The 23,070-nt window shown below is 37.3% G+C and overlaps 1 protein-coding gene across 4 annotated transcripts in view; it reads right to left on the bottom strand.

Annotated features, from left to right (window-relative positions):
- The window catches only part of MAST4 (microtubule associated serine/threonine kinase family member 4), a 277,440-nt gene that overhangs the window by 40,767 nt on the left and 213,603 nt on the right, over positions 1-23,070 (bottom strand). For all 4 annotated transcript variants that reach the window (XM_014258860.2, XM_014258861.2, XM_088054564.1 and 1 more), the window contains 6 exons: positions 19,842-19,911; positions 16,389-16,467; positions 10,195-10,352; positions 8,900-8,975; positions 7,278-7,487; positions 4,114-4,215 (listed from right to left, as the gene is read on the bottom strand). In XM_014258860.2, coding sequence (XP_014114335.2) covers positions 4,114-4,215; positions 7,278-7,487; positions 8,900-8,975; positions 10,195-10,352; positions 16,389-16,467; positions 19,842-19,911 — 695 coding nt within the window. The remainder of the gene's footprint in view (positions 1-4,113; positions 4,216-7,277; positions 7,488-8,899; positions 8,976-10,194; positions 10,353-16,388; positions 16,468-19,841; positions 19,912-23,070) is intronic.

Here is a 23,070-nt window from a genome sequence, read left to right on the forward strand (position 1 = left end):
ACTATGTAAGTATATTGCACTATGCTTTTTACTTCTGAAGTAGTAATTTCAAGTCTTTCTAATCAATATATGTGCACTGTTTTTATGGAAAACACAATTAAATAAATAACTAACTTTACAATGAAGATAAAATTGAAACTTGATTTAAAAAACCTGAGCTTCATTGATCCAATTGTTTCAAATCCAGAAAAGAAACATTCTCCTGTGGAAACTATCTATATTACAACTATAATTCATAACATACCAAAAAAGGCAAGTCTCAACAAGGAACAAAAAGCAACAAAAGAATAGAAACTCAAAACCCCAATTTCTCTCTCTAATAGTATGAATTCATACCAAGACATCTGTTCATGATTATTTTATGGTGTTTGTGCCTATAGGTGCAATCCTTAACAGAGTTATAGCCATCAGTCATTAATGTAACAAAACAGACCTTTTCCTCGAGTAGGTCAGCTCTGTCACGAACACATGTAGAAAGAAGTCAGGCAGACTGTTGAGATAGCTGATTTCCTGGCTGTTTTGCAGCCAAACATAACTCCATGGCATTTTAGACTACACATTGAGCCACCAGGGTCCTGTCCTAGATCATCAGGCTACTCAGGACTTGGAAAGTTGACGTCCCAACCCAGAAGACAGATTGCAAAATTTGGTACCATGCTTCATTTCGGAAGCATCAAAACTTCTGCAGCTAACAGGTAAGCCGTAGCATGTCTTAAATAAAATATCTTTGGAATTTTCAGTCTTTTAGAAACAATCTTAGTTTCAGCTGTGTCATGAAGTAATTTTCGTCATGTTTACAACCTACTGAAAAGGACTTACCACAAACCCATGAACTATCCAAGCTGACTTACCTCAGCTCAAAGTCTCAGGATGCTGCAAACCTGCCCAGCAATCTGAACCAATAACTAAATAGTACGTGCTATTTTAGTCTTACTCTCCTCATCTTACATGATGTCCCCAGCTGTATCTCTTACATGTTACCCCTTGTCACTAAAGCAGCCAACAGCATGATTTTATGAGCCAAGATTTCTCTTTACTTTGGTCATGAAAACATTATCATCTCCTCAGCTGCCACAGTGGCAGATACACAGCTTCTCCTCCACTTACTAACAGGACAAGGCAATTTCACAACAGATAATTTTAATCATATGAGTGTGTGTGTGTATGTACACATCTAAACAAACACATATACATACACAGGTCTGAACAGTGAGAAGCAGTGAATTTATTTTCTGATCTTCACTTCCAACCCTGCATTTCATTTTCCATATACAAATGGAGAAAAATATTTAAATAATTGACAGTAGCTCTTACTATCTATGAAACCATAAAACCTTTATTCATTATGATTATCAACTATAAACTAAAAGAGGATTTTACATCCTATGAACACCTGAGACAAGACCACCATCAGAAAACTGACAGTTTTACTGCATGGTATCTGAAATGTCTGATGACCACAAAGCTGGATTTATTTGCTAGCATTTTATGAACTTTCTTATAGAGGCTGAAGTTTTCCACACATAGTATCGATTTCAGACAGATACTCTAAAATTTCAGACAGTAATATTCAAAAGTTTCTGGAGAGATGCTACAGAAAAAAATACTGTTTCTATAAGTTTACAATTATGTTTATGATCTAGGTTTAACACCTTGCATGAAAAATGTATTGTTGTATGATCGTGGGCTTAAATTTGTTCAAGCTACCTGTATCTGTAGAAATATAGGATGCAAGGTGTTTACAATCCAATTTAAACTTCCTGAACCTGCTTGAAGTGAGAACTCTTGAAGCAAGCTGTCCTGGCTTTCCCTGCCACTGAAACTCAACTCTGAAACTCAACTATGAGACACACAGTTGAGTTTCTGGCCCTTGCACCACTTTTTTAACACTGACTTCAGCATGCCCAGCAAAAGGAGGGCTGCAGGATGAACGTGACTCTCCTTGAATGATAAGGCAGAGCAAGTAGCCTAGGATAAAATCCCAGTGGCAGAAAGTGGAAACTAAGTGAACAGAGACTAGATGGACTAGATCCCATTAAAACCTGGCACTTAGGGAGAATAAACTAATAGGCAAATAGACCACCAGGAGAGAACTTGAATTGGAACCACAGAATCATCATGGTTCAAAGAGACTCATAAGACCATTCAGTCCAACCATCCATCCAGCAATACCACTGTAACCCCTAAACCACAGAACCATCACCCAGCACGAGATCCAATCACCTCTTGAACACCTCCAGCTAACTTCACCACCTCCCTACACAAGCTATTCCAAAGCCTGACCATTCTAACAGGGGGGAAAAATTTTTCAAATATGTAATCTGAATCTCCCCCATCTCAATTTAAGGTCATTTCCTGTAGTCCTGCAGGCACCATATGAGAGACCCACCTGGCAGCTTCCTTTCAGGGAGCTGTAAGAGCAATAACGTGCCTCCTGAGCCTCCTCTTGAAACTAAACAAACCCAGCTCCCTCAGCTGCTCCTAGATACATTTTCTAGACCCTTCATGAGTCTTGCTGCCCTTCAATGGACACACTCCAGCACCTCAATTAGAAAGCTAATATAGAGAATGATCATGCTGGGAGCAAGGGTTGATGGGAGAAAGCTAGCAAGCCTGTAATGGAAAGATGTAAAGTATTATTAACAAGTAGTGGTCTGACTGCCTACAAGATCATTAAAGAGCATTTTTGGGTATGTGATAATAGAGAAGGAAGCAAACCAGAGAGGGGAAAAAACAAGGATATAAAAAACTGGATGATGTGTAGAAACATAAACCTTGTAAACAGAGCCTGGAACAACACATTAGACATGGAATAAACATGGAATCAGGGAGGAGTAAAAAGTTTGGATTCAATGGCAAAAGTGGGACATGCTAAGGTGGTTTTGTCTCTAAAGCCTTCTTTTTTGTTTTGTTTTGGTTGGTTTTTTTAAACATCTCTTTCATGCTGATTCAGAACACATATCTTATTTTTAGATCCCTTCTGAACTGCAGATCATGAACAAAAAAGTGACTGGGAACACTGACACTCAGTGTTTCCAAAACGAAATAGAGGCAGCTCTCTAAATGCCCATGGCCGAGCCGAATGAGTCAGGGTTTGGATTAACTGTGCCACAGATTAAGGGACATAGCACAGAGCCAAAATCAGGTTGGAAAGACTTACTAGCTCAGATTCAGTGCAATGCAAATGCAGTTATGACAATTTCAGGCATAACTTGAGTCTAGCAACAGGCTGGCTTCCACATAAGCCCTGTCAGCCTCAAATAGCTGTGTGCAGCATCAACACTGATCTTGGTACTGGCAAGCAGAGCGGCTCAAAGTCAGTTCAGGCTGCCTGCCAGGCCTTTTGGACTCAGATTGGCTCTGGCATGGTATTTGGGTGTCTACACCATCCTCCTGTGTACACTGTGTTCTGCAAGTGTTTATAAGTTCAACTGAACAACTGAAGCACACTGGCTCTGTGTGTAGGAGCAACTTCCCGCACCTGAGCCATCCCAGCTCCCACAGCACAGGCAAGAAAAGCAGAAACACACCCACACAGCTCACACAAATTAACCCAATCTGGCAACATCACTGCTGTGCTCATGCATAAATAAATTAACTCTTATACTCCTTCTAGTACCCACTAAAACACAAAGTACTCATGTATCCAGACAGCCTAATCTTCTGCTGCTCTTATCACCAGATCAGGTACTGCAGAGCTGACCTCAAGCTGTTTATAGATCTGGCAGCTGTTGAGTGCAACAAAATTATGAAACTGTTAAGAAAAGAGAAAATCACCAAGCAATTACAATTCCAGAACAGTCCTCCCAAGAAATGGAGAAGTCTAACAAAACAACACAAAAAGCCAACTGGTCTTAAACAGCAGCTTCCTCAGCTGATGAAAAGGATGCTACACCATAGTATCTGCAATATAGTAGGGAGCCAAACAAGACTGCAGGAGGGTCCTGCCAACATATCCAATAATAGAAGTGGAAAGGATCCCACTAACAATGAAGCCCTACCACATTGTTTGACATGTTCCAAAAATCAATTGTAAAGAGACTTGAATACTAAATCAGAGAACTGCCTACACTACTAAGTGAAAAATACTACTCATAGTAAGCAGGACCTTACCAGGCATTCCAGTAAGCGAGCAGGACGAGCAATAACTATCAGGATTTTTCGAACAAGTTGTTTAATAAATGCCATTTCTCCACTCTCTGATCGCTCTTGTGCCTAAAAGATAAAAATAAACTCATATTAAACCAAATCACATTCAATGCACTACTTAGGAAAGCATGTATGATATTTAGAACACCTGTAGAGTTTGAAGCATATACCTGATAAAAACTGAGCATCAATTTCAAGATGCCAGCAGCGATTACAAAGATCTGAGCAACACTAACTTCTGTTAAAATAATCACAACTTTAAAACTTTGTAACAACACTGTAATAACAAAAGTGTCTACAACAGAAAAACACCTACTTCTTCTATTTTTTTCTTGTTTCTCAAGCTTACACAGTATTAGTACCATCAGTTTTACAAATTGATATGATGTATCATTACTGATCAACATAGATCTATACATTATGATCCTGCCTCAATTTGTTAACAATGTTAGGCTAAAATGAAAAAAACCATAATGAACAGTAATAGATATAAGTAACATCCATCCCAAATTCATACTGTGGCATTTTGGTGAGTCATAGGAAAATGACAATTTATATGTAGATATACATACAAAAAACATAAACTTGCAGAGAAGCTTCATCTAAAGGTATATGTAGAAAGGATAACAATAAAAATTGAGTTCTACAAAGATTGCAAAAGAGAGGGTGAAGTGCTATAGAAGAACACATACAGAAAAAATACTTTTAGAAGGTTTAACAACATCTGCTCAATGGTCTGAGCTGCATTTCAAGTTTCTTTTAGATGTTCACCTCTAAGAACAAATTACATTATTTAAGGATGCTAGTGAATGCAAAGGAACTGTATCATTCTTCTTCTCATTAGAATGTACTAATAACCCTTGCCTCAAATATCAAACCATTTCCTTGCTCTGAACAGTAGAACTCACAGACTTAATTTTTTTAGCATCTCTTGCTTATTCAAAACCGCAAAGAAAATAAAGACTAAGACAAAATTATTACTGAGGACCAATAATTAGTTTTTCTATAATATATTACATTTTTGAAAAAAATGTTATGAAAACAGGAAGCTATGCATATTGCTCTTGATGTAAGTACCACAATCTTAAAAATCACCAAATATATAAGAGGAATTAATTTATGGAGTTTAAAAAAGGAATAAAAGAAAATGGCACAAATATCATCTAGCAGGCTGCAAGAGGTTTCAGAAGAACCTTAACTGGACAGAAGCATAATTTTGACCATTTTCAACTTAGCTCAAGTAAAACTGTTCTGTAAACGAAACACCTGCCTATTTTAACCACCAACAAAATTTAAAGCACCTTTGTAGAGTTTTATGAACACTCAGATGCCTAAAAGAACAAAAGATTCAATACATACTACATTTAAGGGAGATGAAGCAGGAAAGCATTCAGGTCCACTTGACCTTAAAATTCTAAAAATTTTCAGTGAACCAAGCGGCTTCAACCTCAAGGGAGGTAACTTCCCCTAGTTAAAGCAACTGCACAGTGCCAAGTAGCAGCTTTCTACTGAAGATTGCAGCTGGGAACTTACAACAAATGAATCACATGAAACCAAAGCATAACTAAGTGCCCATAACAAAGTTGTGCAAAGAAAATGTTTTCATACTATCATATAATGCTATTAACAAGAAGTGTTAGTCCACAATTAGTGCACTCAGAAGTTAAGTCTGAATTTTCTAAGGTATGATGTCTTTGCAGAATAGCAATCTTTTTCATAATAAGGAATTAACACCATAGAATATGACACAATGAGCGGGTTGGTGATTTTTTTAAACAACGTACTGCTTTATATGCAGATTGAAGAATAATGTGCTGACGTGTTTTTTTAGCAGGTTTTGGGAGAGGCGTTAGTGGACATGCATTCTAAATTCTACTTAATATGTAGCCATTTTAAGGTATATACGGTTATACAGTGTTAACAGTGGTTCAGTGACTTCTGGCTTAGACATGTTTTCTTGTATTTTGACACTGGCCAATTCTGCCTGCACTTTGGCATGGCAGAACTATATACTTTCATAAGGTTAGTAGCTCGAAGCTTCCTCTTGACTAGCAAGCAACCACTAAGTATTTTTAATGTTTAAAAAATAGGGTTTCAACATTTTAGAGTAAATTTACTGATGTCTTAAATTTTGTTTGGCTGTATGAAGACAAAAAGTTCAAAACAAAGTAATGTCAGAAATCCTATTTACTGAATAGAAATTAACAAATAAATAAATCAAACAAAAAAAAACCCACCAAAACAAAACAAACCCCACAAAAAACCCCAAAAACAAACAAATGAAACAAAAAACCAAACCAAACAAACAAAAACAAACAAAAAAAAAACACAAAAAAAACCCCAAAACCACCCTGAAACTGCTTGTGTTTGTGCTTTCATAAGAAAGCAGAAGACAAATTAAGACAGATAAGGCATCCTAACTTATCAGCTGGAAAAAAATACCAAATTTATTTCAAATCTGCTGCTCTATCAGGTTAATTTTGAGTCATAATGTACTGTCAAATCCTACACAAATAACTGAGTACGCTACATGCTGCACTCATTCTTTTGAAAATGATACACTAATAAACTACAGTGACTTATGTAACAGCACATTTGCCAAGTTTCAACTTCTTTTTAATTAATTTAGCTCATTGTTCTATGAAAATTTCAACACATTTAGGAAAGACATTATTTCTGTTAATCAACATTTCAGCTATGAGAGGAATATTACAAATAATTAACTGATCTCTCACTAGTAGAAAACTAAGGGTTACTGTCTGCTTTCTCAACACAGTAGGGCTGATGAAAGGAAAGTGTGTATGTTAACTCATTGATTTAAAGTATATGGAATAGCCAGTCCTGCCTGGGGCTTATGCACATGCTTCTGTCAGCAATCTACAACCTGCACTGCAGGACATAATGCTTTTGTTTCTGGAATCTTTACAATCCATCCATTCCAGACCAGTATGCTAGGATGCCTTATAGTTTTTGTAGGAGTCATTATGTAGATTACACCATCTTATGAATACCACTTAGACAATTACTTGAGTAAACGGTCGTAATTTGAGACAACATTCAAGAAAACTCTTAGGCAAACAGATTTAAACAATTTTCAGGCAAATAGACAGCAGTCTCATGGCTCATACCTCCTGTAGCAATTTGTCTAATTTCTGCTGTAATTCAAGGAAGTATCGTGATGTGATGAGGCCCTGGTGAGATTTATCCAAACAATCTCGAGCCAGTTCTGTGATCTGATGGTGGGTAAAGCTGAGCACTCCATCTGCCAGAGGAAGGATGTTCTCTGGAGAATGATTTGTTATAATGTCCTGAAGCCTCTCTTCCATCTGAGCTGTGGCCTATAGAAAAGTAGTTGTTCAACACATTAAATCAGCTCTACGTGAAACTAATAGCCTTGAAGTTATTTCTGCAGAACATTTCTGTACTGCCTAAGAATTTACCTAGCTGGAATGCACGAAATTACTGAAGCCAGAAGGCAAGTACACAAGGGCAAAGTGACAGATGACATTTCCCCACATTACCAGTAGAGAAAAGCAGCAGCCTTATTGTTCTACTATGCAGCTCCCCAACTTTGTCTGTCACTTGTGATTAACTGTGAATTAATCTTGTGGTCATCACTAAGAGAACTAAAAAGCTTTTAAGTCAAAGCCAAAGAGGAAATATATAAAAGGAAGATAGAGAACTCATAGGGGTCTATTTTGTTCTGCTAAAACTGCAGATACTACACCGTAGAATATAGCCATTACTTTCAAAATGGTTATTCCATAAAAATATTTCACTGAGCAGAGTTTCACTGAGCAGAGGCTCATTTGACTAATTAAAAGCACCACAGGCTCACAGGTCCTGCCAAACGTGTCTGCACATTCCCACATGCGTCTGTTTTACAGAATCAGCTGTCTGGCTCTCACAGAACTGCAGATGCTTAAAAAAACCCTTGAAGATATTATTATTATTAAACAGTAATCCCACACATATTAGTTCATATCTCAAACACTAAGATGAATGCTTTCTTCACATCTCATATTGTTGCTTGATTATTTTGCAAATCTTGATAAACCTTTCTTCATACTTACATGAAGAAATGCAAAGAAATTTCTTCCATTTTAACTTGTTTTAAGTACAGTACTTTGTTATCCTAGGAGCAACCAAGAGGATAGTGCTTCAAGCTGTGCACACACAGGGACACCTAGGAACTCATCTGTGTCTCAAGATCTCTGGACAGTAGAGCAAAATGTCTTCCTATCTCATAGCCAAACCCCCACATCTCTGTACTGATCTCATTAAGTGCATTAATTCAGTGCATATAATACATATGCATGTATGTAAAGTATATAGCAAATGTTTGGAAAAATGAAGAACTGGCACTAACTGAAGGAATCTGCTGGTATTTTGCAGCAGATGGTTCTTGTGTCTTAGCACTGGAAACTGGTTTTGGTTTACTAAAGCAGTATGCGTTTTCCCCAAGTATACACTATCTATTGAAATCCAGTATCATCCGATTCCAATCAGCAGAGTATATTACCAGCACGATTCATTTGAAAACCAGTCAGGTAGCCTTGCCAAATGAATGTCCAGTTCTCAGCCAGAGTTTTCTTTATTGTGATTTTGTCATTGCAGTAAGAGCTCAGTGATGCTTTATGGAAGCAATTACTGGGCTGGATCACTACTTCCCATAACAAAAGCACCAATTACTTAGAACCTATGCTGTCTATCAATTTAGGTACTGGGTATCTTAAATATAATTCATTACCTTTGGGAACCTTTCTTTGTAGACATGGTTCATCATAATTATTTCATTGTCACAGCAAGCAGGAGAACGTCCAGGGCTGCAAGCAAAGCAAATTATCCCAACAAAAAGTCAGCACAGACTTCTCTGGAAAGGAACAGTCTGCCATCAATGGTACACTTAGTTTCTTTCTGCTATTTCTGTTCAAGTCCTGATGATTATTTAATGTACTTGACATCTAACAGGTAAACATGTTATTCTCCTAGTTCGTACCTATATTTCAAGGCAGATGAAGCCTTGCAAACATTACCTATAATTCAAGGCAGATGAAGCCTTGTGAACATTATCTTTTTCCCAAAAGGGCAACAGAGATCTATTTAGCTGGTCTTATACATGTACCTTTGAAGATTAGATACAATCAAAATAGGAAGATCTGACCAAGAATTCTGGTAGCTGCAAGTGAGAAAGTACAAAATGAGTTTGAGTTTTGTTTGTTTCTCTAAATGGATAATTTGAAAAAATGTATCAAACAATATGTTTTTAATCTGAGCAGCAAATAAAGGCAGTAACTTCCTACAAATAATGTCATATATATGTATGTGTCGAACAAAGCTGGAGCACTGTGCCTGTAAAAAAAAGCGCAAGGCTCTGAGGAAAAGAATTCATAAAAGATACTCACAGACCTCACAAACCCAAAATTACTTTTTGCTATTATGAGCCCCACTGTCTGCTACAAAGCCCTTTAATACAGATTTACTGTGTTTGTGATTCTGGCCCATTCAATCTAGTCTAGAAGGTCTGGTCTAGTGGAAATGTCACTGCCCACAGCAGGGGAGTTGAAACAAGATGATCTTTAAGGTCCCTTCCAACTTAAATCATTCTGTGAATCTAAATCTGGCTTTTGGTATTCTTAAAGGTCAAAACTGAACACTAAACTTTGTCACAATATATCACAATGGAAAGTCCTTGAACTGATACAGTCTGTAACAGACATTCACAGGCTACTACTGAGGACAGAGCAGGTACATAGATTCAGAAAGGGAATCCTGCAACTAGATCATTAATGACTAGGTCATCAAGACAGTCTCTGCAGGTAAGCTGCCTTCACATTAAGACCCATCTGAACAATACTGACCACCGAAGTAAGTCATGACAAAAATCAGAGCAAGTATTTAAAGGACTATTCTTCATTCAGCCTCAGTTACATATATATTTCAGCCATGTCAAAACTTGTACACATCCCCAGTGTAAAACACCATGATGTTCCCCACAATATGTCAATCTAGATCCAATCCCTGTTCTCAGATACACAAACTCACCTGAGACTTCGGGACCGAGGGCGCATTGCAGTGGTCCTGCACCTGTTATCACTGGCAATGCTCTCAGTGGTACAGAAATGTTTAGACAAAAAATGTAGTTCATCGGGAGTTGGTTGGTATGGTAACTGGTGTAGCTTCTCTTGGGATGAGCAGGATGACTGCAAGATCACAAGAAAACACAAGCTTCCATCAGAGTGAAAAAAACATTTTCAAGACCGTATTTGATGCTCATGAATAAAGTAATTTAAAAATTATAGTTTCTGTTTCTCATGCCTGACTACTAATTTACAGAAGAAAATAAATAATTACTCTCAAACTCATGACATAAATACAGAGTAAATATTAAAAAAAACAAAACACTTCCGTTCCAGAAGACACACTGCATTTCAAAAATTTAAATTTCCTAAGGGAAAGGTGACATCTGATGTCAATGATAACATTAGAATAGCTAAAATGGAGTCTGCTGAAAATTAATTATTGCCATAGGACGGATTAAGTATGGTAACTATAAAGTACAACTTATTGTCACAATGTCAATCATGAATCAGCATAATAAAGGTACTTCATTATCCCTACTTAAGACATTACTAATGCTCTTAAAAATAAAATTAAATACTCTCTAAAATCTTGCTGAAAAAATGAATATGCTACTATCTTATAAAAAAACTGTACATTGACAATAAAGTGAGCAAATGCCATACATTTATCAAGACCAATTATATGGCTGACAAAAAGTGAAAGGAATTACACTAAAACCACCCACTTAGTATAAAACTGGAAGATATGGACCGGTATGAGAATGGAAGTGCTACCATGATAACCACCTTTGCAACATTTGACATATAGAGCTGCATTACATGAGCAGTGCAAATGACCATATTATCATATTTTATGGGTTTTAATGCAGCTCTACCTAAGCCATGTTAGATGCTTTGAGGTAGAACTTTGAACTTTCCTGTGAACCTGGATCTGATATCCTTTTTAAAGAACACATACATTGTTCAAATCATGAACAACCAGCATTGCTAATGTAGACTGACAAACACAGAAAAATGCTCTACTGTACCAAAACCAGTTTCCAAGTTAGTCAATTCATAAATGTTCTTGTACGACTACACAAATCTGCTTAGTACCATGCAGACATTCCCTGTATTTTACCTGCAAAAGGGATGAAGCTGAAAAAGTTGGATAACTTTCTGGAGCTTTTCAGTCTCCAGCTGAATTTCTCAATAAAATTAATTAATTCTGTGTATCAATTTACATGTGCCCATTACTGCTTATCTGACTTCTCATACTGAACACCAAGGCCCCCACCTGGATGCTCTTTTAATGGAGGCAAACACAGTCAAGAGGTTTTTTTGTTACATCATTTCTAGTGAGGGAAACCATTAAACTTTTGTACTGTACAAATATTGCCCCTGCATTGCCAAGGTCAGCAGATAATAGCCAGGCTGGTAAGCATAGAAACTAAGAAGTCTTTTTTATCTCCTGGCAACTTGTGTGGCAAAGGCTAATATACTAACTCTTAGAAGCAAAGAAAAGCTTTCTTATCACGCTAGGTCTCATGAAGTCATTGTCCAAAAGCAAAACCGGAAGAAAACCCACTGGCAGAAAAGGCTAAGAAGGACTGGTCTACATGGGAATGCTGCACCACATCAGAACAAGCTGAAGTTTGCAAGACTGTGTTACCTTGCTTTGCTGCAGGCTAAGAGACATGCACACTGAGAATTTACCACAGCTCATACGATAGGTAGTGACTTGTCAAGTTATAGTAACTCATGCATGGAATTCTGCCTTCGCACATTACCATGAATAATTCAGCACACAGCATAGGTAAAGTAGTTATTTCTTATCTCACACTATAGCAGCTAGTTGCAGTAAACCTCACAGCATATTTCCCATAGCCATGCTCTGTAAAATAAAAGATACTCTAGCACAGGAGAATTTGTGCCAATACAGAGCATCACATCTTCTGAAATCATTCTCTACCTCTTTGGTTTCAAGGGATTATGGGAAAATCAGTGGGAAAATAGCTCATATCACACTTCTCACATAAGGTGTCACAGAATTTAGATCCAACATGACTCAAGTGAGGATCTTCCTAATGCTAACCACTCTCAGTTCTATCAGGATCATCACAGGCGCAAAGTACATTTTTTTGGTGATCTAAAGTCTAATTTCAGTACAAATCCAAACTCTTACAGCAAAATTCTTAAACAAAATAGTTCTCCTGGCATCCTACAATTAATGCTCAAAAAAATCCCACAAGAATTAAAACATTTTTAATATGTTCAACCATAGTTCATTATGGAAATACAAATGTTCTTCTGACACAGAAATGCAGATTTAAAAAAATATGCAGCTGTGTATTGTCTCACTTCATAATTTTTATATGGCTTGCTATTCTAAAAGACAAAATCATTTCAATTGCATCTTCTAACTGCCAAGATCTGACCTAACTGTGCTAGACTAAGACAGATCAAGAATTTCTTTTCAACTGAACAATCAAGCAGAAGTTACTTAACTTTGATTTTGTTGTGAGAACTGGTATATGTGGTATTTGCACCACTTCTAAACCCATGAGCTTCCATTAAATTGGTAATTCTATCCATCTCATCACTTTCAATATTAAAAAACAAACAAACAAAAAAAACCAAGGTAATAAGAAATGGTGAGCTACACTCACCTCAGCATAACTGTGGTAACCACGTACACTTTGGCCCCTGCTTTGACTTTGAGTTGCTTGTGAAGACCAAAGTTGTGCTCTATTGCAATGTGTAAAAACTCTTTCTGCTCGCTGGTTGATACATGTCTAGATTAATGTGGATTTTATTTATTCATCACTGAAAAGGGAATGCTCCATATGTACATTTATGGTGTTATATGAACTGGTCTCTCATCTCCTCTAAGAATTAGTAATAAAGTGGAGGAGAAGGCTGAACTGTACTAGTTCTTTCAGATTCTGAAAAAGTATATGAAACCAATTAGATGGGTACACTCACTACTAGTTTTGGTTTTGTGATTCATATGTATCATACAGGGGGTAAAAGAAGAAAGTAAAAAACATCTCTAGGAAGTAAAGAAATATTGGCTACATTTAGAATTCAAAGGCTATCCAAGCCAAGTGCTTTTGCAGAGCTTAGATGCAGTAGCAAAGTCTTGGGCAAAACAGAACAAGAAACTAACCATAAGATACTGCAGAAACCAAGACAATAAAGGCTAATGTGCATGTCTCAAACACCAGCAGCAGGGTGGCTGTGGCACCAGCCAAGGACTGTAGGTAACAACAGCCAAGGACTGCTGGCACGGTGAGAAAGAACAAGATGTGACTGGACAAGGGGCCATGCAGAGGTAGGACATCGCTTTTCTGGGACAAACGTCTTTGATCTTCCCCCTGAGATAAGCACAGCTCAGTACAGGACAAACAGAGAAATGAGGAGAAGCAGGCACAGACTGTAGAGCAGAGGAGGGAATTGGGACTGCCAAAGATGCCTGAAACTTTCTGACCCATTTCCACAAAGACCTTGAAGAATGGACTGGGAGTGATAACTAATTTGCATAGGAAGTGAGAAACCCACCTTCAAGGTGGCAACAGCTTCTCTGTAAAACTGTACCCCCCTCACAATCCTTGGGCACTCCCAGGACCCTAGATATGCCAGCAGCTGGACTAATGCTGGAACCAGGACTGGTGATCTCTTCCTACCCCCTCTCCACCTTTTTTCTTCCCTTCTTTTCTTCTCACCCCACCCCTTTATGTAAAACCTACATGTGCTTATATAGCAAGTCAGAAACTAAGTGTGTAATCTACAAATAGAAGTTAGTAAGAGTTTTCTGGATCATCTGACTTCTGTCATTACTTTCGACCACAAGTATTCACCAATCTTGGGTGCTCCCCTATTCTTAAGGGTAGAACACAATAGATATTTACGGCACGAATTCGCTGATGCTGCTTTCTTCAACAAAATTAAAATGTATTCATTGGAAAAACAGGTTTATTTCCACAAGTAAGAAACTGTTTACTCAGTTAAATTACATAAGTATTTTAATATTTATACATTCTAGTCAGAAATAATCATGGGCTAAGTCAACAATGATTTATTACAGAAGTCAAGACATTCTAAGTCCATAAATGTTTGGACAGCATATGCAAATACCAAGTAAAATTGCTCCACATTCCAGGATGTCTACAGCAGCTAGTGAACTTAAGTGGAAAAAAAGTACATGAATTAGAATTACCATTTTAAACTTGAAGATATCAAAGAAATGAATATGGACAGAAAATTAAAACTGTGTTTTGATCTGTTTTTGACACAGCTTTTAATCTCCTTTCTAGCACAAGCCTGTTTCTTGCAAGAGTGATGGTGTTTCTATGGCAATTACTTTTATCTGATATAAACTCCTTTATGACAATATGTTTTAAGTGAAGAGCACAGCATATCTGATCTAGTTCTAATAAGATGTACTCAAACATGTCCAAACAAAAACTGCTTACGGAATTAATGAGAAACCAAGGAATTTACTTGGCACAAATAATATCTACACAGAAAAGAAAGCAGAGGTCAAAATTAATGCTTTAGAGGAAAAGTTCTTAAGATATATTACATTACTCAACATGGTTTAGGACAGATAGAACTGTCCTTCCAGAAGTCTTTGTGGACAAAAATAAAATAAGAATTGATCATAACACAAAATTGTCATATTTCATCATTGTATAGAATGTGGAACTGTTACTGTTTCACAAGAGAAACCAAACAAACCCACTGGAAGTGGGAAGAGAAAGACAACTTTTAATTGTCAAAGAAATAGCTTAAAAAAATCACCCATTCAGTCAAATGTGTCATTCATAAGAGGTAAAACACCTTTCATATGCATATAAGGGATAAAACATTGAAGAGCTGTAGTTGGATCAACCCAGACCAAGCTGGTGGCTGCAGTGATACATTCTAACTGTCAGAGTGTAAACTATTTGCTATTTCCAAAGCAGGCTTTCTCCACAACTCTATCTCCACAGCCTCTCAGGTGCGACTATCACAGGTGTGACCAACAGCTTTGCTTCGGGTTGTAATGTGAAACAGTCATTCCTCTCCAGCACAGAGATATGCAGACATACAAAGCAGATGCTGGTGTTTCTCCCATGGCCAGCTCCCAAGTCCTGGAGCAGGATTCAAGGCACTGCTGTGGCATACAAGATGCACATCTATGGTGGGGGGCTGGCTCAAGAGTGGCAGAAGCAAGCCTGAGGGAGCCCAGCCTAGCCCAGCCAAATACTGGCAGCCACAGCCGAGCCCAGCAGTCTGGCAGCAGACAGCATGGCATGGATAGTCCAGCTTTTTTGGGGATTTGCCCCTCATTGTTTCTTTTTCCGGCCTCGGGGACAGGGAATGCAAGCTGCAGAGAGCAAACACCACCTTGTCTTTGCCTCAGTAGCCACACAGAACTGACTTGAGGTGCGGAATACCTTTTGTGTGTAAAGCACCTTCTCTTTTGTAATTTTTGTTATCAATATTGTTGCCATTACTGTGCATTTCTTACTCCTTAGCTGCTGGGTTTCCATACATTGTTATCTCAATCCATAGTCTCCCCTTTATCTCCCTCACAGTGGAGCAGGGTGGGGAAAATGGGGGTGGCTTATTTGAAGTTTAATTCCCTGCTGTTTTTTTAAACCACCACAGTCACACTGAAACAATTGGTCCAAAAGGTAAAAATTAGTAAGTTAAACTTATTCTTCTATGCATCCTGAAGGACTCCTTCTGTTGTGATTACAGCCAGATGGTAGGTATCTAACCTATTATCATGCAGTAAGATCTCGCAATTGCCAAAGGAAAAGAAAGGCAAATGTGTGTCCATCCTAAGACAGCAGTCTAACTCAGGACAGATGCCATAGACAGTTTCTCTTCTTCTTGTTATCAAGGCAGCCTCACTTAAGACTTGATACCTAACTACTATATGGTTAAAGTAAGGCACATCAAAAGGGGACAGTTAAATACTATTCACCACCAGAAAGCACCCCTAAGCCAAGTACACATTATGTAAGTTTTATTTCCAGAAGTAAAGCAGTTTCCTATCACATGTTAGTTCCAAGTCTGTCAAACCTAAAAAAACCCTACATTTTCTTCTCCTAAGAGAAGCATGCTACATTTAAGAAGCTCAAGCATGCAAAAGACATCTATCAACACAGTAAAAGAGATACTTACAGAAACAGTTGAGCTGGGTGTATTTGTACCATAGCCAGAAGAAGGGAGAGAAGCCAAAGACCAGCGGCGACCATCAGTCCTGAAAGTTATGACACAGTGATTAGTCAAATGAACACTGCAGTACCCTAATGCAGTAACATCTGTTGAAGCATCACTGTGTAAAACTGCATCCCAAAAGCATGATACAAATAGGGCTTTTAACAAACAGTGTACTTTCACAGAGGACCACAATAAACAAGCATTCACCATGGATGAATTATTTTTATTGTGTTTTTCTTTATAGTTAAAAATTTATGAGATGAAACAACCACAAAGAGAATGAATAGCTCCACAGAACAGGTATCTAATAAAAACAGAAATGGACAAGAAGTTGACAACATTTACGTCTATCACACAAAAATTAATGAGAAGCAAATTAAAAAAAATGTGAACAATGCAGACCACAGTTCTTTGAGCCACAGAATAACCATCACAGTCTGACTGATGTAAAAGGGTAGTGCATTCTTCAGTGGCATCAGCAGATGCAATCAGCAAAGTAGCAGGCCAACGATTAGATAAAACCAAACCAAATGTTAGATGTTACATATATAAATCAGGAAAAACAAATCTTCAGGAAAAAAATCATGCTCATTCAGAATAAGAAATAAAATAAATACACAAATTATAGCCAAAACCCGATTTATATTCTTCATTGTCTGAGGTGATCTATAGAAAGACAACATGGAATTTCAATATTCAAAGTGTCAAACTAAAAACCAACTATGAGAGAAGTGTATGGATTTTTGAGAAGGTAGAATTTACCTGTCATTTCGATGCCCATGACTGCAATACAATTGAATCATATGTGTTAAAAAAAAAAGGAAAAAATAATATATAAATAATAAAACAGGCCAAGTTTTTATTAACAAATGGTATGACAGTGCAGAAAGGAGAACTGAAGATCCGTTTAACAAGATCATCTCCCAGGTCTCACTGATACAAAAAAGTGAAATTCTGAAGAACTGAAGATTAAGTGAAATGTAATTCTGAACTGAAGTCAAGTCAAATCAGGATTCTTAAACCTATTGATGAAGAGGTTTATGAGATCTCTTCTTTCAAGTTGCCCAAAAAGCCCCTTGCTTCTTTCCAATATATCTATTTATTCATCCACAAACTACAATCAAAACTCTGGGACTTTGTATATATAAAATGTGAGAAAAGGAACAACTATAGTACATTATTAGTATTAAAATATGAAGAGAGCATGTGCTAGAGACTGCTAATTGTGTCAAATACTGAATTCCGGAAAAAGTTTCTACCTATGCCATAATCTGGTTCTTAATTCATTTACGTTCTCTTCTTCAGCCAGGTATGTAAGAGACACCTCCAGATGAAAGCACAATTCTAAAAGTAGTTTTCTCTTCATTTGGCTTAGCTATTTATAACTGAAACAAGAACTTAGTATTTAAACATGGGTGAGACCCATGTATTCTGCATCTGTGAGAAAGTATTTCTTAATTGAGTAATTCACAGTGAACAGGGTACATTAATCACACAGAAAGGCTGTCAAGGGTGCAGACAGGCTATTACAGAAAGTCATCTGGAAGGCAAAGGTGGGAACAGGAGGCATTCATAAGTGATTATGGGAGAAAAGGAAACCAAGCCCCTACAGCATTTTCCCCTGGACTCATGATACACCACTTGCCTCTGTCCTAAAGTATGGTTTTACTCACTTTCCAGCAGCTCTAGAAAGTGCAGTCTGTCACCTACCCATGGGTTTGTAGACGCTGGACTGGTACATACAGCTGAAGTGCTGCCTTCCAGAGCACAGGCTATTCCTGGGCACTGATCACCCCACCAGATAGGGGCAGAGGAAGGTGACCCTCCAGCTTGGTGCTGGGGAAGGCTACCTCCAGCCCTGCCCACCGGCTGGCAGCACAGCACAGGGCCACCTCCCTGAGACAGCTCCCACTGCTGTGGCTGCTGCCAGGCATGGCCTGCGCCTGATGAGAAGTGGCTACACTTAAGGAAGCAGCTTCACAGGAGGCTTCAAATAATATACTTTGCCCCTCTCTCCCTTCTTCACAGTCACAGTTTTGTGGTATCCCCACTGACTGTGTGGCAGTGTATGAAAAAGGAATATCCACACCCCTATGTCATTTGCCCCTGCTCCATCAGCTATCATCACCCTTGTCATTCCCTTCCTTTGTATATCTATTAAATTACAAAATATAAGAGGAAAGGCAGGAAGTCAGCTTGCATTAACCACAGTGAATTTTACAATGAAAATTCATCCTACCACAGCTTATATGAAAACCACAAAACAGACATACCACATTAGTAAGAAAGCTGTATTAACGCAGTTTTAAACTTCACTGTCATCAAGTATTTTCAATATAAACACAGAACAAAATCAGTTTCCACAGAAAATTACTCTAAATGTTTTTTGAATCCTGCTGAAGTGGTGAGGTATTTTTAAATCAGAGAAATTTCCTTCAGTTAAAGAATCTATTTAAAGCTCATTACAGGGCTCTAGACAGGTCAAAATCAAAATGAAGCACCGGAAAACAAATATTTTTTTTTTTTTGTTTTTTTCATTAATTCTGAATTTCAAGGCTTGCAAGAGTATAATGTTTTAAACTTTCTGCTGATTATGGGTGGGGAAGGAAAACTATTTCCTGACTTCTAAGCAATGCTCTATCTTTCACATCTGCTTTTTCCGTTATAACCTATTTCTGGATTTAATGAATCTTTCTAAAAATATGCTTACAAAAAATGTAATCTCGGAAGAGATAGTATCACTGACAAAAGGAAAACTATGAAGAGGAAGTGGATTCAAAAGAAACACTCAACTTTCTTAAGGTAATTTAGAAAGTAGCATCACAAGCTATTAGAAAGATTGACAAGATCTACCGTAACAAATTAATGCGATTCAGATTTAAAAATTATGCAAGCTTTGACTCCTTTGCAGCTTTAAAGAAAAAAAAAAACAACAACAACAACAAAAAAAACGAAAAAAAAGCTAAGCTATTTCCTTGCACTTACTTTTGAGAAGCTGTGTGTGCTACTTTACTGACCTCCCAAAATACAGTATTTATTTTTTATATATTTAAACTCCTGGGTAAACATATAAGTTCTGCCTACCTCCACAGACAGGTGAAGAATATAGGAAGAAACCTTCAAGTAGTTTAAAATTTCCTCATATCTCAGTAAGACAACAACATCTGAACCAGATTAATTACAAAAAAAATCATGAATCTGTTTTTTCTAAATTCAAAAGTACATGCTCACATTGCATCGCACATTCAGCAATTTGTTGCTGCTGATGTTTAGAAGGGTTTACAAAAGTGAGTTAATACTTATTATTCTAAGTGACAGATCTGATAGATGTATTTACAGTCACCCTTTGTATCTGTATCCAACAACATTTCCTCTATGCAAAGTGCATGTTGAATACTACAAGAAATCTCTTACCTTCGTGCAAAAGAGAAGTGGGCTGAGGCACTGGGAGAGAAATTCCTAGGGCTATCTTGGGGACTGTTTCCTATTGGAGATGATACACAAAAAAATTATTATTAGATAGTGGGGTGAAGAGAAGCCATTAAAAACATTTAGATGTATTAATGCATGCATTTCCAGTAGGTTAGAAATTTTAGAATTTCTTCTCTCACAGTCTCTCTGAAAATAAATTCTGAAACAGAACCTTATTTAAACTCATGTTTTACTTATACTGGATTTTTCATCTCATAGAAAACTATTCATTTAGCCTTTTAATATGAAAATTCTCAAAACAATTTGATAATTAATGTTTAAAGAAATCAATACATTATCTTGAAAGAACCTGTTTTTAATGTCAGAAAAAAAGATTTTTTTTTTTTAAATCATACAAAACACTGAAGGATAGAAAAATCATTATCAAACAGACTTAGCCCTTATACAAAGTCTACACAGCATTTACACAGGCTTTATTCCAATTTTTTTCCCATTGCTCATTTTTTTTCTATCTCCAAAACAAGCAAGCAGACAAAACACACTGAACTGAACTTTTTTATCATTAATTGCATTTTGTGAACATGTTTCAACTTTGAGGTTAGTTACTCCTTCCTATTAGAACACCTGACCTCCAGTGGACCAGCATGAATGCAGAAAGGCAGCAGCTACTGAGAGCTGCTTCTGCCACCTCTGCCCCTCAGCCTGCACAGTTAGAGGAGAAACTGTATTCCTTCCTTTAGAAGTAATAAAACTGACCTCTAAAATAACCAAAAAAACCTACAAAATAAACCCCCAAATAACCAGACACGCACAAAAACCCCAAACCCCAAGTAAAAGAAGACAAACCACCTCTTCCCCAAAAAAGCCCAACAAAACCCCTCACCACAAAGCCAAAATTATCCAATTTAAAGTAGCACTGCTATACATCTAACAATTAGTATTTCCTTAAACTTTTCCTAAAAATTGCTATAGCAGTAATACATGAAAATCCACGCATTTGTTGCAGCATTTTATTTTTGGACAAAAATGAGTCTGCAACAAAAGCAAGTGATAAAATAGCTCTTACGTAGCCAGCTAGAAACAGCATGAAATTTTTGAGGGGAAATTTACTACCTATGCATGAAAAGGCCAGCACAACAGATTGAGTGCTTAAAGGGTTTCAAGTGGCCTTGACTGCTATTCAAATGTTTGAATTAACATTGCATTTATCATGGTGATGCCCATAACAGATCACATGAATTCTATACGGGAAAGTATGATCATCAAGCAATTAGGTAGCAAACACAGAGATCAATACACATTAAGCACACTACCCCAATCCTTTCCTGTCTCAAAGCAGATGAAAAATGCTTTTTGAGCTGTGCCTAAATCACATCTTTTACAGCTGCACTTCCCACAGCCCCAAGAGACAGGGATTCTACTCTCACTAGCCGATATCCCCAAGTTGGTTTTTCTTTGCCAATTAATCTATCATGGCAGAATTATATCCTTCCAACATTCTCTCCATCCCCACAAGACCCCAGCTTCTTCATTACCCTTCAGATACTTCTGAGGGCCTCAATAATTTCAAGGTGGCAAGGATTTTTGTTCCCTGAATGGGATGGAGCAGAGGGAATCTGAAGCCACGGATTCCAATCTTGACTTGGAAACTAACAAAAATTTATTCTTATCCTGTATCAACTGTAAACACCAAATCACCGAGAGCAACAGTTCATTCAATTTAACAGTGAACTGGATTTCTGTTTCTGCTACCAGAGCTTATATAACAAAGATAAGCTAAAAAAGAAGTTTAAATAAGTAATACTGTGGAGGTAAAACAAAGTCACAAACTTCAAATGTGCACTAGGAAAGAAATCAGCTGTAATTTAGTGTGTGTGTACTTAGATAAGTAAAAAAGACAAAGAAGCTACCTGGAACTCTGGCAGAAGAGCACAGAATTAGCCTTAACATAGCGAGACAGAAGCAACTTCTGACAGGAAATAGCTACAAATCAGAATATGGGGCTTTGTAAACCAGTTCTTTTTTTTTTTTTGCTAGCTAAAGTTATAAATAGATATAAACATGTCTTTAACACACACCAAGGACGTGCCTTACTGTCCATGAGTTAAAATATACACAAAAACTTAATAAAGAAGAAAAAAATATGATTAAATAATGCAGCAATTTTATAGCTACCAGTGTGGATTTGAATTTGTGGAGACACAATGCTGCAAACTATGTTGCTAGAATCAACATAGATCACTTCCTTACAGACAAAATTTGAAGAAGTCAAAGTCTTACTCAGGAAGAGCATCAGATCCTGTTTTTAGGAAAATCAACTTGCAAGCATTACTTTCAATAGCAAATCAGCTTTTAAAATAACAAGACTGGTGACACCATACACATAATACCTGGATACTAAATCCTGAAGATTTATCTAGAAGTCCTAAGAACTCAAGATAAACCTGGAAATAGAGAATGAAAATACAAACCTCAAATGACTGGAGAAACAGATAGTGCTATTACAGGTTTAAGGTGTAGTATTCCAGAGGAGCAAGACAGGTTAGAATCAGAGTCCTACAGGTGACTCTCATCCATCACAGCATTCCTCCACCCATCTGCAAGTCAATACCTAGGAGACTTTCAAATAAAACCCAGTGCCAGTTAACTCTGTCCATATGCACAGTGCTTGCTGATGAGTCCAAGTCCACTGTTCTTTGGGATCTGCTTGTATTATTCTATGTTCTAGTCCCGCAGTATTTCTGTGTCACTGCGATTACTGCCCAAGTGTTTGACCTGGCAAAGCAAACTGGACTGGTGGTCAGACATTAGATAATTAACTCCAGCATCCTCTGAGAGACACAACAGATAGGCAATCAACGTACCAAAACATTACTCTGCTTCATGGCAACACACGGGGTAGCTCACTTTGCAAGGACCTATTGTTAAGAAAACTGTACCAAGACAATTAAACTGTGATAGTTTTGCAAATAGCTTCAAGAAATTCTGTGTCTTTACCACTGAGGGAAGATGTTTCAAACCTTTTTAAAAAAGCATGTTACAATCACTGTATATTATTAATGTATTTTTTATAACTATCTACTTACAAAATAAAGAGTTTCAGATGCAATGACTTTCTGTTAGTATGGAGGGAATACCAGACAATTAATGGTAATTGTTATCCCAAACTCCTGATGGATCAAAGACAAATCCAGTTCAAATTTTTTTAAAA

The sequence above is a fragment of the Pseudopodoces humilis genome, chromosome 4, assembly GCF_049639895.1.
Source record: "Pseudopodoces humilis isolate 2021_Gansu_Grassland_sample_001 chromosome 4, ASM4963989v1, whole genome shotgun sequence".
Taxonomy (NCBI): domain Eukaryota; kingdom Metazoa; phylum Chordata; class Aves; order Passeriformes; family Paridae; genus Pseudopodoces; species Pseudopodoces humilis.